The following is a 16,211-nucleotide window of genomic DNA, read 5'->3' on the forward strand; positions in this document are numbered from 1 at the left end:
GTGTGATTATAATGTTATGAATAATTATTAACATTTACTACTAATAACATTTTGGTAATGTTATAGTTATTAACACAGAAATGCATCTATTCTGTAATTTTTGTTTCTAATGGATGTTGAATAACATCTTTAGGAGAAAATACACACACATACATATCAATATAATACAATATGGTTGAGGTCCTGCACTAGGACACACACACACACACATCATGTAAGTTTCCTAAAGCTACTCCTGAAACCCAATTTGCAAGTAGAACAGCCGCAGATGCATCCAGCTATTTTCCTGTAGCTGGATGTACTGCAAGCTTACTACCTGCAGGAACATTGCAAAGACCTCCAGAGCTCTCTGCAGATGTCTGTGGCAGTGTGTCCAGCTACAGGAAAATAACTGGATTGACCCACTTATCCCTCTACTCTCTAGAACACTAAATGGTTAATGTGTTGTCAAAGGCTTTCATGGCTGGAATCACTGGGTTCCAGTTTTCCGGGCTGTATGACCATTTTCCAGAAGCAATATCTCCTCACAATATAACTAAATGATTATATTGTGAGGAAGGTTAAACTACTTACAGAGTGGGTTGGGGTTCAGATGTTGCATGGTCAGAAGAGAATTCAAATTTGCACAACCAAAGACGTGAGATGTGAAAACATGAGTCATTATGCCAGAGTAATTCACTAAGGGTGCCAGCCTATATTTTATGTATGTTAATTATGTCCCACGGGTACTAATTTTAATAGTGCCATGGCATGTTTTGCTGATTTTTGGTATTTTATACTGCCTTGAACAGATATTATAAATGATAGCATTTATGAGACCTTCTGATAAACAAACCAACAAGCAAACAAATCTCTGCAATCTAGCTTGGTAAACAAGTTGTCAGATTATATTTTATATATGTTAATTGCACCCTGTATGTACTGATTTTAATAGAGCAAAGGCATATTTTTAGCATTTTTTTTCAATCTACCTTACTAATTGAAACTTCTAGGGCAGAGTTTCTCGAACTCTGCTCCTCCTTCAGCTCCAAGAAATCCCAGCTATCTTACCAGCTGTTAGGAATTGTGGGAGCTAAAGTCCAAAACATCTAGAGGAACACAGTTCAAGAAATTCTGATTTAGGGGGTTAAATTGTGGGCCATGAGTCCCTGATTGTCATGGTAACCTATATTGGGTGACCTTGGGCAAATCATGCAATCTCAAACTCAAAATAAGTCAATGGCAAACATTCTTTGAAAAAAATCACACCAAGAAAACCCTGTGATAGAGTCACTTTAGGGTTACCATAGCTGGAAATGGCTTGAAAGCACACAAAAACAGAGCTTGCTAACATTAGTTTACAGCAATTTGGCTCCCTTGGCTAATCCTAACATTAGATGGAAAGCAATCTCTTAACTCCATTTGCCCAAGGAGAAAAACTTTGGCATTATTTACTGAGGATAACACTCAGTAATACCCATATGAATGTAAATCATTCACAACTTAATTATGAACTTTGGCCCCTTGAACACAACTGAATAAAATCCCATATTTTCTGCTTTGAACTGGATTATATGGCAATGTGGACTCAGATAACCCAAGGCCCTTTCACACAGTCATATAACCCAGAACATGAAGCAGAAAATCCCACAATATCTGCTTTAAATTGGGTTATCTGAGTCCACACTGCCATATATTCCGGTTCAAAACAGATAATTGGGATTATAGTCAGCTGTGTGTTCAAAGCAGATATTGTGGGTTATTCTGCCTTGAAATTCTGCATTATATGGGTGTGTGGAAGGGCCCTTGGAAAGCCAAAGTTCAACACTCAAGGCATCATATTGATTTTCAGAATATGAATTCAACCTGCACTATGTTTATTTATTTATCGTGTCATCAGTAACCATTGTATTACAATTCTAACAGAGCAAAACAAACACAGAGATTAAAAAGAAAAAGAAAAAAAGAAAAAAAAACCACACAGATTTTGTAAATTTGGTATTTGGTTAAATGTCCTGGCCACTTGGAGTGCCTCTGAGGTTGCCGCAAGAAGATCCTCCATCGTGCATGTGGCAGGGCTCAGGGTGCATTGCAGCAGGTGGTCAGTGGTTTGTTCTTCTCCGCACTCGCATGCCGAGGATTCCACCCTGTAGCCCCATTTCTTAAGATTGGCTCTGCATCTCGTGGTGCCAGAGCGCAATCTGTTCAGCGCCTTCCAAGTCGCCCAGTCTTCTGAGTGCCCAGGGGGGAGTCTCTCATCTGGTATCATCCATGAATTGAGATGCTGGGTTTGGGCCTGCCACTTTTGGACTCTCGCTTGCTGGGGTGTTCCAGCGAGTGTCTCTGTAGATCTAAGAAAACTATGTCTTGATTTAAGTCGTTGACGTGCTGGCTGATACCCAAACAGGGGATGAGCTGGAGATGTCTCTGCCTTGGTCCTTTCACTATTGGCTGCTACTTCCCGGCGGATGTCAGGTGGTGCAATACCGGCTAAGCAGTGTAATTTCTCCAGTGGTGTGGGGCGCAGACACCCCGTGATAATGCGGCATGTCTCATTAAGAGCCACATCCACTGTTTTAGTGTGATGAGATGTGTTCCACACTGGGCATGCATACTCAGCAGCAGAGTAGCATAGCGCAAGGGCAGATGTCTTCACTGTGTCTGGTTGTGATCCCCAGGTTGTGCCAGTCAGCTTTCGTATGATGTTGTTTCTAGCGCCCACTTTTTGTTTGATGTTCAGGCAGTGCTTCTTGTAGGTCAGAGCACGGTCCAAAGTGACTCCCAGGTATTTGGGTGCGCCGCAATGCTCCAGTGGGATTCCTTCCCAGGTAATCCTCAGAGCTCGGGATGCTTGTCTGTTCTTAAGGTGAAAGGCGCATGTCTGTGTTTTAGATGGATTAGGGATCAGCTGGTTTTCCCTGTAATAGGCAGTAAGAGCACCTAGAGCTTCGGAGAGCTTCTGTTCTACCATGAACATGAGAGAAGCCTCCTCGCAGGATTGCAAGACATCCGGGCGTCCCCTGGGCAACGTCTTCATAGACGGCCGATTCTCTCAACCCAGAAGCAACCAGAGACCTGCACTATGTGTAACATTGTTGTCCACCCAACTGCTTCATTTCTCTTCTAGGATTTTATTCCATCTCTCCCCTTAAGTAATTATGCACATGAGATATTTTATTCTGCCAATAAGGGTAAGAATATATTATATTCTGTATTATAAAAGTGATCTCAATTAGATGAATAGGTGCTAGTGACACTTTAAAGCATATTAATGAAATGTCAAATGTAGAAATAATAGACTGACTCTCCAAATAAAGCAGCAACATTGCAAATTAACTTTTACAAGGTAATAAATGCTGTCACTTACAATAACATCTGTGCAGGTTTGTTTGTACCCATAAAAACATTGAGTACCCTCTGAAATATCCAGCACCATCTGCTGGTATGAAAGGAATAACAACCGGTGTCCAACCCCACATGACAAATGAGTGAACCTTTTCAAAATCAGAAGCTAGAAATGGCAGCAGTTAATATCTTTGTCATCACTGTCTGGGAGTCCTTCCACACTACTATATTATAGCACTATGATTCCATTTTAACTGCCATTGTTCTGTTCTATTGAAGCCCAAGGTTCATAGTTTGTTAAGCTACTTGAGTTCTCTGGGCGAGAAGACAAATACACTTCCTAAACTGCAAACCCCAGGATTCCTTAAAATACTGCCACAGCAGTCAAAGTGGAAGCATGGGGGTCATAATGAAGAAGTGTGAAAGTGTTCCAAGTATGTGGTTCCTAACTGCTTAACCACCTCATGATCACACCAATTGCAGAATTAAAGGGGGTGACCAAACTTCAATTGTGCCAATATGACTGATTAGTGCTATTTCAGGCTTTCAGGACAAAGCACAAAGTGTTATTTTGACCTTTTAAGCCTTACATAATTTGGGTCTAGACTATTTACAGGATCTCCTCCTCCCACACAATCTGACCCGCACACCTAGGTCCACTGGGGGGAGGGTGGGAGGCAGCTAGTCCAGTCAGCCAGAACCTGACTGGCAACCATCCCCCAGAGGACCTTTTCATCAGCTGTCCCAACTGTGGAATGGCCTGCCAGAAGAGATTTGACAGCTAGATTAGCTGTTGGAATTTAAGACACAAGTGAAGACCCATCTCTTCCAGCAGGTCTACCTGGTCAAACTGAATTTTCAGCCTTATCACACATGACAGTTGAAGTGTTCTATTGAAGACCAATTGAAGATCCATCTCTTCTGGTGAGCCTACCCAGTAAAACTGAATTTTCAGCCTTATCACACAAGGCAATTGAGGGGTCCTAGGATGCTTCTGCCCCAATTCACCCACAGCACCCAGTTCATCCACAGTACCCATCAAATGATGTAGGATGACTTCTTGTGGGGCTCCATGGGCAAACTGGAGCAGCAGCATTGTGGGACTCTCCCTCCGCCAACACACAAACCATCCTATGCTCCATAAAGAACAACAGGGTTTTGGCGGGGCAGCAATTTTCTTGTTTTTTTGTGATGGTGGGTTTTTGTGCCAATAGTTTTCTCTGTTAGTTCTCTTGGTAAATGGTCATTTGGCTTGTTGATGGATGCACATCCCTCTTCTATTGTTTATCGCAGAACTTTCCAAACTCCAGATCAAAGAGAATCTGTGTTCTGAGGTAATCCATTCCATTATTCAACTACTCTGACCATGAGACAGTTCTATTATTATTCAGACAAATCGCTAACCTGAAAATGCTTTTCTTTGATTAGCACTTTGCAAACACCATCATTTCAAAGCACACCCAATGGGCAAGATGTTCATCAAGGCTTCCAGGGAATTTTCCAATCTTCTTATTGGACATTTCTGTCCACCCCACCAGTGAGGCATCTATCCTACCTTGCATTTGATGTATAAATGCCAATTAAGTACTGCAAAGAAGTATTAATGCCACCGAAATGGGACCACCAAAAACTGTAAGGAACCTCCGTCAAATGCTAATTAAACTGCCACCACAATGTATAGAGACGCTGGTATTAAAGTCTCTGTTAGTCTCTGTTTATGTTGTGAGGTAATTTTGGTAGAGTGAAATGCACCGAACGTAAAATCAATGGAGATGAGGCAGTTTTTTTAAAATAACAAAGAGAACAAGTTTATTGTTGAACAAAGCTTGTGGTTGCAATATAAAGATGTTCAGCTTGGCGTATACTTGATGGTTACAATATGACTTGGTTGAGATACAATTCAGGCTTTTGATGTTACAACTTATAAACTCTTGCTGTAGTGAAGGTTTTATTATTCAGTGTTCCCTGCTGTGAATATTCTCACTGTTTGATCTATACTGGATCAATTAATAGAACTCCAGTCTTCCACCGACTGGCAATCATACAAAGCCTCTGTTAGTTCTTTTTAACTAAAGAAATCTAACAAAGTTTTACCCTTCAGCTCCCTAGCTGAAGAAATATTCACGAACACTAAACTATCTCTACACTCCTTCACTCTTCAGAGTCTCTTCCCTGACTCTGCTACTCTCTCAGAGTCCCTATCTGACTCTGCTCTCTCTCAGGGTCTCTTCCTCCTGACTGAGTTACACTCTCAGAGTCCCTATTTGACTCTGCTACTCTCTCAGGGTCTCTTCCTCCTGACTGAAACTTAACTGTCACTTTCAAACCTTTTTCTCTCCAAGCTCCTCCCACCTCCTCTTCTGCCTTGTTTCCATGGCAACATATCTCTCACAGCTGGGCCGCTCCAGCCATAGGCAACCAATGTAAAACACAAATACAGATTTAAACACATTATAATAAACACTTCTGTACAAGTACCATGGTATATTCAGACCTTAGAGGAAGAGTTCAAAATAGGAATATACAGAAATTCTGTTCACCCCCCTTTTTTCTGTTGGTATGTATCATTGCTTCTGTCTTACCATCTGAAAGGGTCCTGACAGTCAGGTCATCAGATGACACTCCAGGTCCATAACGATTATAGGCCAGAAATCGTAGTGTATATTCTGTGAATTTCTTTAGCCCTTCCAACTTGTATGATAGATCATTCACTTCTATATTCTGGACACAAAGGAAATAAAGAAGGTTACTACAACACATAATTATTATACAGATCAGAACATAACACTAAAGACTGAAATTGGTATTTCACATTTTTTTAACAGCCAAATAATGTATAAGCACAGTCATTAATTCATAACTGGTCTCATGCACATTTGACACCTTAAAGAAGGCTAGAATCCACATTTGCATTGGCTCATTTGCTCACCTGTTCTTTTCCAGTGGTTACTTCTGTACAGTATAGTCTATATCCTTGGACTGGACCATTTGCATAGGCAGGGGGTTCCCATGTAATAAGAATTGAGGTAGGTGAAACAGCTACAGCCCGTAGGTTTTCTACTGGTCCTGGAACTTGCACTGTATTGGGGTTTGGGGAGAAACACAAAACATAAATAGTTCAAGTTGCAGTATTATTTACTTCATAGGAGTATTTATTTATTTTTTACTATATTTGTAAAAGGCGACTAAGTGGAGGACTAACATTTCCACCGCCATCAGAGTTCATGGTGCCTTATGGAGTTACACAGGCAGTTCTGATAGGTCCATACTCAGTAAGGACATATAATTGAAGTGATTATATGATTTGCCCACTGGGAGATCAGGGTGCATCAATTTCTTTATAAAGAGTTTTTTTTTTACTTTTTTGGCCAGGACATAACAGATGCAATCAATTGAAAGTTGTGGAAGCAAAGTTGAACATTCAGTGCCATTGGGAATGTGAAGTTACTCGACATTACACATGTAGATGAGCAATGTGTATTGCAATTATATAATTCCACGTACAGTTGCAGTGTTACAATGTACTAGTACATATCAATCACAAAGTGACATACTCTCCTTGATCTAGGATCTCAACCAACTCTTTTAGTATAATCTAAGTAAATACACAACTATGGAGGTAAATGGTAGGATTACCCTTGGAACCCCCAACATAGTTTCTGGAGCAATTCAAAACTCCATAATTTTTGGTGCTGTTTAATATCTGTTATTCACTGTCTATTTCATCTGTAGCAGGACTGACAGACAAAGCCAGGAGTGCGTTACCAATTTTGCCTCCAGCAAAGCCTTTAAAAGCAACATGTAGAAATCAATGAAAGTCTGGCAGCCCCTTGTTATAAAAAACAATACAAATGGGTTTTAAAAGGCATTTACTATTAATACTAAGTTGTAAAATCAATACAGTTAACATGCTTCCCTCCCTTTTCAACTCCCCACACTTTCTATTTCATTACAAGATGGACAGTTGAATTAATGCTTTACTTCTCAGCATGCAGAAAGTCTTCAGCAAACCCTAGATTTCCAGTGTTTAATAACAATTTATGGCCAATTAACATGTATGGTTCGCCTTTCCTTCCCCTAAAAGGTTATTTTGCTTTGAGTGCTGGACTGGACATTTTCAAATTATATATTTGATTTTGCCAGGAATACTGAAAAAGAAATCCTGATACTTTTGAAACTTTCTCAGCTTTTTCTGGATTTTGCCCTACCATATATGCTCATGTAGAAGTCTAGACATTTTAGTCAATAAATCAACAACAACAAAGATCAACATAAGTATTGTGTTTTAACTCTTATCAAAACAGGAACCACCTCATTCTCTGAGTGACAAAAAGTAAAGGCTTAGTCTGTCCCAAAATAACCTAAAAGAAGTGATAGCCCATTCTAGTCTCTTGGCACTCCTTTGAGAGGAAGCACCAGAGAGCACACACTATCATTTTATGTCCAGATGTATTAAAAGTTCAGAAGTGCAGTGACAAAGTTCCACTGAACTGTAGGCCTTCAATAAAATATAATGCTTGTTAGACTTGCAAGTATCATTTTACAGCTATCTTTTTTCTTTGATAAAATGCAGTAGTTGCTTTCCATAGCTTGTCATTGACATGAGATGTTCTGATTTGTGATACCTTTCTTGAAAGTCTTTAAAATCTGAGTATGTGGCACACACAAAGAGAGTTATTAAAAATTCTGAAGACTGAACAGTTTTTAGTCTTTTGACATCAGCAAAAAAGATTTTGATGGCTCAAAATTGGAGGAAACCCAAGTCCTGACCTATAAATGACAGGATCGTTCCTATATGCCATACAGCAGATATCATGAACTTTCTTAGCATTAGAGAGTTCACTAGTTTCTTAGCGTTAGGAAGACTCTAAGAAAGAGACAATTTTCTTATATTTAATAACAAATCTAGTCCACATTTTTTTTACTCCCATTTTACTAGACGTCTATGGAAAGTACACCATCACTATTACATTCTCCTCTGCTTGTTCCAACAAATAGTAATGAGAGGCATAATATGATTTGTAGTCACTGATTGCTTATCTAATATGAAAAGTTGTCACACAATAATGGTCTAGTAGCAGATCTATGAACTTCAGATGTCCACCACCCCTTACTTCATTGTCAAATGCATGAATGAATAATTCCAAAGTTTTTCTCACTGTTTAATGAGAGAGAGAGAGAGAGAGAGAGAGAGAGACTTTCCTGTTGTGAATACATTTAAAACTTGTTCAAAACAAGTGAGGGTTTACTTTTACAAAATATCTCATGTGGTTTGAATGTTTTATCAGCAATGTATCAAAATACCCTTTCCCGATGATTATGAGGGGAAAAAAATGAGCATTCTTTACTTCTCTAATGTGAACTTTGTTAAGTAATATTTCCTTTTGTTTATCTTGGGTTTTGGTCCCTAAACTTGGATCTCCGAATATTTCTAGACTTCCAGATACCTCAGCTAACAAAGCCAACAATGAAGGTTTCTGGGAGATTCTTGAAACTAATTACAAAAGTCACTGGTTCCACATTTTTCCCTTAGCTAAGAATCAATTTTTCTCCTCTCTCAACATTCTACATTCAGTAGAGAAAATATGTCTGTATAAAACCTATGAGATAGAGAACATATGTTCTAGCACACAGCAATGAATCTTTCCTGAAACATTGTGCCGACCTTTTAAAAATTAAATATCATCTCTGTAAAGGTTTATTTTCAGAGTCAGATTCCTTCATTAAGATCTCAGCTGTAAAACGATGATCACATGCCACTTACAGCAATGTTGTGCTATAATAAATAATAATAATAATAAAACCTTTATTTGTATACTGTCCTATCTCCCTGAAGGGACTCAGGGTGGTTTCCAACACATAAGTCCAAACATTCAATTGCCAAGAAGAAAATTATACAGGCAGATTAAAAAAATCATAAAACACCAAAAATCCACAACAATAAAAATTTAAACCAATTGAATTATAACTCCATCAGATGAGGTTCAACAAAGCCTACGGCATGTCAAAACGAGCATGTCAACTATAGAAGGGCTGGGCAAGGGATAGTGTAACAGCATATCATAAGGCCGGAAAAGTGGAGAAAGTGCAGAACAGAGTACTAATTGACGACTTAGGTACTGGGCCTAGGGCCTAATCTCCCTGGGGAGGGTGTTCCAAAGTCAGGGGGCCACCACTGAGAAGGCCCTCTCTCTCGCCCCCACCAGCCATATTTGTGACAGTGGTGGAAGTGAGAGGAGGGCCTCCCCAGCAGATTTTAGAGCCCATACTGGCTCATAGGGGGAGATGAGGTCACGAAGATAGGCAGTGACTGAATAGTTTAAGACTTTGTAGGTCATAATCTGCACCTTGAATTGCACCAGAAACTTATTGGCAGCCAGCGAAGCTGCTTTAATAGGGGTGTTGTGCATTCCCTATAATTAGATTCAGTTAGTAGTAGACAAAGTTTGACATCACTTTAACTGCCATGGCTCAATATTATGGTATCATTGGAGTTGCAGTTTTACAAAGCCTTTGGCCATTTTTTTTTTTTTTGGCCAATGAATGCTGGTGCCATTTCATACTACAAATCATGGGATTCCACAGTATTTATCCAAGACAGTTGAAGTGGTCTCAAACTGCATTAATTCTACAGAGTCCCTATAGAAAGTGCAGTTTTAGTATAAATTACAGCCAAACATTATGCTTCATCCTATGTATGTCACCTCAGGACTTGAGCTATTAACAATTTTGAAGGGAGGAAATGTAGAAAGTGAGATCAAAGGAACTGATAGTGTTTATGCTGATGGCACCTCACGAAGTTATAGCTAAAAGCTGAGTAACTACAGAACTTCTGACATTGGATTCTTGGTATACCAGTCAGGGACATACGCAGCTATATTTATCAAAGCCTTTCACAAGATTATGGGAAAGAGATGAAACATAAATTGTTATTACGAAGAATTATGTGGCAAATTTCAAAGCTGCCAGTTAATTCCTTGTAGATTTTTATCTACAATACAGAGAGAGAAATATTTTAAATATACTTCGTTTTCTCAAGAATCAGATTAACTTTGATGTTGCTGTCCCTTTTAATTTGTTTCTTATTTCCTTTCTAGTTTCCTTTTGCCCTTACTTTTGAATCCTGTAAAATTTGCTTCCCTTTATGCTTATACTTATCTAGCTACATAGCAGTTAAACTTGCAGAAATGCGCATACACACACCACAAAAAGGGGATCAGGAGTGTAGCTATTGGGAAGGGGGACTGAAAAATGTTCACCCACAGAATTGTTCCATATGCCTTATTTGTATGTCCTCTGTAACCCTACCAGCTTTCTTTTTCTACATAGGTTACCTGTATTTTGAAATGTTCATCTGAAGTTTTACTTGCACATTACAGCAATGCTAGAAATGTGATACTGAAGGAAAAATAATTTAAGGGCCAGAATTCGTATTTGAAAGGTAATGTCTTCATTTCCCCCCTTTACTGCAGCTACACAGCACCAATTACTGCAAATTTCAGCATGGTTACTGAAAATAGGATCCTGTGAAATAAGGATTATAAATAATCACCTCTCTGGTTCCATATGGAGAATGGCAGGGAAGCTGTTATACCAACTAGACCTTAGTTCTTTTAGTCTGCAAATATCCAACATAAGTGTGCGTGGGCAGCAATGCGAATGGTAAACAACTTTGCACTAACAACTGTCCTGGCTGCTTTCAGCAGTTTGGCGTGTTCCAATCCATTACTGGGGATGGGCTGGAACACTCTTAATACTAAATGGCTAAACCTCAGAGACTGAACACAAGTCTGCGGTTTTTATGAGTCATCTTCATATAGGAGATGAGGACACAGACTCTCAAGTTGGGGGGGGGGGATTTCTTGATACACAAAAAAAGGTTGTGTGAGCAGCAATTTACTACAATGAGTGACTCTTAACCAATTTGTTGACACAATTTGCAATGACTCTCCAGTGATCCATGTATTTCCTTAGCTTTCTCAGTCATAGTGGTGCCAGGGCTCATCCTTTATTTTGTGTCCACCTTTTGGTAGTAGCAAGTTCCAAAGGAGAAGATAAACAACTAGTGGTCTCGTTTAAAGCTTTTACAGAGGAGTCTGGCAAGAAGGCTAGTAAAAAAAATACTGGTGAAGACTGTAGGAGGACAGGAAGGCAGAAGCTGCATGACCAGAGATGGGTTGCAAGTGTCTCTATTGGACCTGAGCACCAAGGTTGCATGGGGAATCTTAAGAAATGGCATGAGTATCAAACTGAGGTTTCTTTGGCTGCCAGATTGGGGCAGTGGGGTCAAGAGAGTCAGGATCCATAGAGAAACTTGGATGGAGCTGAGGACAAACCCCACTCCCAAGGTAAAAACCATTCAAAGTAGCCCAATAAATAGTATAATGGGGATACCTGAAGTGGAACTCCCTTTGGACAGAGACATTCTTGGTGTTGAACTGCCAATGATTCTGCATGTTCCCAGAGTGCCCTTCCTCACAGCCCTATATTCCAGAATATCAAGGCAGAAAATCCCACATTATCTAAGTGTGGACTCAGATAACCCAGCTCAAAGCAGATATTGTGGGATTTCCTGCCTTGATATTCCGGGATATAGAACTTTCTGGAAGGACCCTGAGGCTCCTACAATATCCAGCCATCAGCCGCTTTTCAGGATTTGGTCAAGCTTCTAACATGTGACTTATGATGCAGTCTTTTTATTTTATTTTATTTTTGATAGAACTAAAATATCAGTCTTACTGTATCATCCAGATGAGACACAGCTATATAACCCAGAATATCAAGGCAGAATAACCCACAATATCTGCTTTAAACTGGAATATCTGAGTCCACACTGCCATATATCCCAGTTCAAAGCAGATAATGTGGGATTTTATTCAGCTGTGTGTAGGGGCCTCAGATGAATCCCGAAAGTGAGCAAAAAGGCAGTTTCAAGGCTCAAACAATAAACAATAACTTTGGCCAAAGGTTCTACCAAAACCCAGCATTGCTTTCAGTCCAACCTACTTGCATTACTGGTTAAGATAAAGTTTATTCTCAAGCATCAGGATTTTCTAGAATTTTAGTGTTATAAAGACAATGGACAGAAGTATACATGAGCAATATTTAATGCATATGTGATTACCCTTATCTACTGTCTTTCTGAACAGCACAGCATGTAGAGCTCGTTTGTTGCTTAAGAGGATCTTCTCATTATTGGAAATATATGTGACCATAACTTCTGGTTGATAGCCCTGAACACACAATATTGCAGTTGCATAATTTCTAGCATAGCGTAATTGACAGAGCTCAGCAAACAATTCAGAACATGGGGAGATATCAGCTATTGTCAAGATAGACTTTATCAGGCTTACTAAAAAGCTCCATATACAGTTGAATATTTGATTCTTGTTTTACACCAACATTACTACTTAGATGAAAACTTGTCAAGCTTATATAAAATCCTTTTTTCCTACTTGAAAGGTTCTGGATGTATTTGAGAGGTCATGCAAATTGAATATTTTATGTACCTCTTCCCATGGAGGGTAAGGACCTTGCAACAACTAAACTGAATGTTCTTTATCCCACTTTCCTAATTAAGCAAAAAAGAATACTCTGCTCATTTCACCTTGAGCTGGGGAGAGCTAAGATTTCTGTCTTAATTGCTACACAGGAAACTGTGTTTTTGAATGAGAAGCTGCAAGCAACTGTGGTTGGTACTTAAGGTATAATACTAGATATCACTAAGGGCTGTCTCTAGGGTCCAGGGGTTGGGCTGGAAACCCAAGGACCTGAGATTATCCTGAACTGGCAACTCTAATTAATACCAGAACATGAAAGTAATTGACCTCTTTGCTCTTAGTTGTATTTTCAATATCCTGTTGCCACTGAAGATGGAAGATATCTATAGTTGTTGTACGTTGCCCCCTCGCCTCAAATCTGTATGTGGCTTATTGCCTTGTAGGACCATCTAAACTATTCATCATCATGGCATACTGTGCCAAGATAAGGAAAAACCACCAAACACAATGGTTTTACATCCTCAACTATTTTGTCCTAAGCTTGAAGGATAAATAATTAAAACAGCTTTCTCCCCGCTGTGAAAAAACAAAAACTATTTTCTCACAAAACTTTCTGAAAAGCTGGTATCTACATAGAAAATAATGGAGAAAACAATGGGTTATATAGAGAGAAGTTTTTTTCCCCAGAGGAAAACACATTTTTATCTGTAGATGAATGCCTGTGCATCACTCCAGGAAATAAATATTGGGGATGAGGTCATTGCACAAAATTCCTGATGGCCTTGTATGTTTTCCAAAGAGGCTTCCTGGCTGTTTTTCAACCTGAAAGTGAATCACTGTAAATATCCTTTCCACCTCTACCAAACAAACCCATGTGCACTCCCTTGAACACACACAGAATCACAACATGTAAATCTTAGATTATTTCATTCATATGGACAAGAATGAAGAATTTCAATAGGTGTAAGTGTTTTTGCACTTTTTCCAATTATTTTCTGTATTTTGGGAAATATATTTGCACCAAAATTAAGGAGACGGCTGGCATTCAAGCAGCCTTTTCCTTCTGAAAATTGTGCATTTTGAAAAAGGGATGGGTAGTAGGAACATTGGGTAATACATGGTGTTCAGAATAAAAAAGATGAATTGTTTTGTATAAACACATTTTGCACTAGAAGAAAAAATCCTAGGTGACAAAAAGTTTTGTGGCGGTGGGCCATTTTGTCAGCTGACTTGTGTTGTGTCATCCTTTTTTTAGTGAGGAGAAAAAAATACTTCTGAATATTCTTCACATTTCTAGCACAACAATAATTTTGGGATTTCTGCACACAGAGCCTTTACTCACTTGCTAGCTATGACAAAACTACATTTAAATTGTATATCCCCATCTTCTTACCAAAATCTGTTGCTTTCAGTGGGTATATATAATCCTCCTTTGTGAAGGTTATCCTTTTCTACAACTATCCAACACAATAGTGATGGAAAGGCATGTGCAGCTCATAATCTCAAAATCCTTCCCAGGTCACTTCCAGTGGTGCTAATCAAGCACTACACTACAGAAATCTTCTATTCCCTTTGCAGCAGAGAGTCCTCATCTTGTTCCTTTCCACTGAAAACATTGTCAAAAGAAGTCATTTATGAGGCCATTTGTATGTATTGTTGAGCAGAGTGCCCACTTTGATCCCTTCATCATCCGCTTCCATCTCTTCGTGTCTCCTTGAAGTTTAACAGCATTAATTACACTTTATAAAATCTGTTTCTGGATTGTGGAGGGTGATGCGACTTCAAAAGACTTGGAGGCAATGTAATTATTAACATAATGAAATCCAAGCTCCCCTGCTCTAAACCCGTTCAGAAGATATGACAGCCATTTGGCAAGAAACGCACACACAGACCACCCTTGACTCTTGGTCAACACAGGATGAGATTCACATTTCAGAACACGGTAATTCTGTTTCTTTTTCAGACAGATTTGTAATTTCTATACATCAGGATTTTCCATGCTGGCTTGATGTTTTTTTTGTTGTTCATTATTATTGGGAAGTCTAGTTGTTATTATTGAACTGACATATTTACATCTGGTGGAAAATGATTACCGGTTTGGAAGATGTCTAATAAATTATCTACTCAGTCATAAACAGAAGAGCTTCAGACATTGAGGAAGGGGCTAATAGCCTTTGGGGAAAAATCTTAGCCTTTGGGGGGAAATCCTATTTGGAAAGCTTTTTTGTGTATTAAACTATGTTAGCCACCAGAACGGAAGTAGAGAAAGAGACGCATAAAATAATTGTTATGTGCTTTTCAAGTTGTTTCTGTCTCACTGAGACCCACTGAGACCCAAAAGCAAACATACCATAGGGTTTTCTGGGGCTGAAAATGTGGAGTTGCATGGCTGAGTGTGCATTTGGTCTCCAGAGTCATAGTCCAATGTTCAAACCATTACACCGCACTAGGATCCTACATTAGTGTAAATCTCAACATATGGGGCTATGCCATGACTGTAATTTATAATCCTTTTGCAGAACGGTACAATTACAAAATTGGATACCTGAATGCACAAATGAACATTTGTGTGCACCAGATCTCACTTACATGCGCTTCATGTAGGAAGGCACTGGATGTGCAACTCTGCTCCTATGTCCACAAAACAAATACACACCTGCTTCCATGAAGTTACTTACACATGTATAAGACACAACAGGATTCTAGATATTGATATATTCTTTAATTATTCAAAGGCTGGGGACCCTTCAGAAGTTCTTGTACTACTGTTCTATATTGTTCAGAGCTTGGAAAAATATTTCTGTATCACATTTCTCATAATCCCCCAGCCAACATAATCACTGCCTATTGATACTTTATGAGGTTGTTTCTCTGTACTTTTATGCATATGAGTTTGTCCATTTTTGGCTTCCAACCCAAGGTCTCCATGACAGAGACTGAAAAAAATCCTATCTAGACAACAAAACAATCAGGTGCTTTAACATTTCCTTGCAAGCGAATAGCCGAGAATCGGAAAACAAGCAAATCATCACAGCATTTTTGCCTATGCTGTGAGAATGTATTTTCTTGATGTCCCTTATTGACAAACAAGATGGCTCTCTCCTGATTTGATTGAAGATCTTGTTGTCAAATCCTACAAGCACTAGCAAATACCAGCATTCTAATGTTACACCTCAGAACATTTTGTTTGTAATTATCTTGTGGAAGAAATGGGAGAAAACTACTTTTACATCTTTTGTTCCAACTAGTAGAAAAAGATGGATAATTCCATTATGAAAAGAAAATGTGGTTATGCTGTATCTACCACAAACATCACAGACTCTTTGTTTCCCTGAACCACAGGGATGATAACAATGATCCTAGCTCTGGTATTCAAAAGATAAGGAG

At 39.1% G+C, this 16,211-nt stretch overlaps 1 protein-coding gene across 4 annotated transcripts in view; it reads right to left on the minus strand.

Moving 5' to 3' along the window:
- DCC (DCC netrin 1 receptor) overlaps positions 1 to 16,211 on the minus strand; it is a 1,101,219-nt gene that overhangs the window by 287,559 nt on the left and 797,449 nt on the right. For all 4 annotated transcript variants that reach the window (XM_060761267.2, XM_060761265.2, XM_060761264.2 and 1 more), the window contains exons 10-11: positions 6,254 to 6,402; positions 5,907 to 6,045 (exon numbers count right to left, since the gene is read on the minus strand). In XM_060761267.2, coding sequence (XP_060617250.2) covers positions 5,907 to 6,045; positions 6,254 to 6,402 — 288 coding nt within the window. The remainder of the gene's footprint in view (positions 1 to 5,906; positions 6,046 to 6,253; positions 6,403 to 16,211) is intronic.

This window comes from Anolis sagrei, chromosome 2, assembly GCF_037176765.1.
Source record: "Anolis sagrei isolate rAnoSag1 chromosome 2, rAnoSag1.mat, whole genome shotgun sequence".
NCBI classification, from domain to species: Eukaryota; Metazoa; Chordata; class Lepidosauria; order Squamata; family Dactyloidae; genus Anolis; species Anolis sagrei.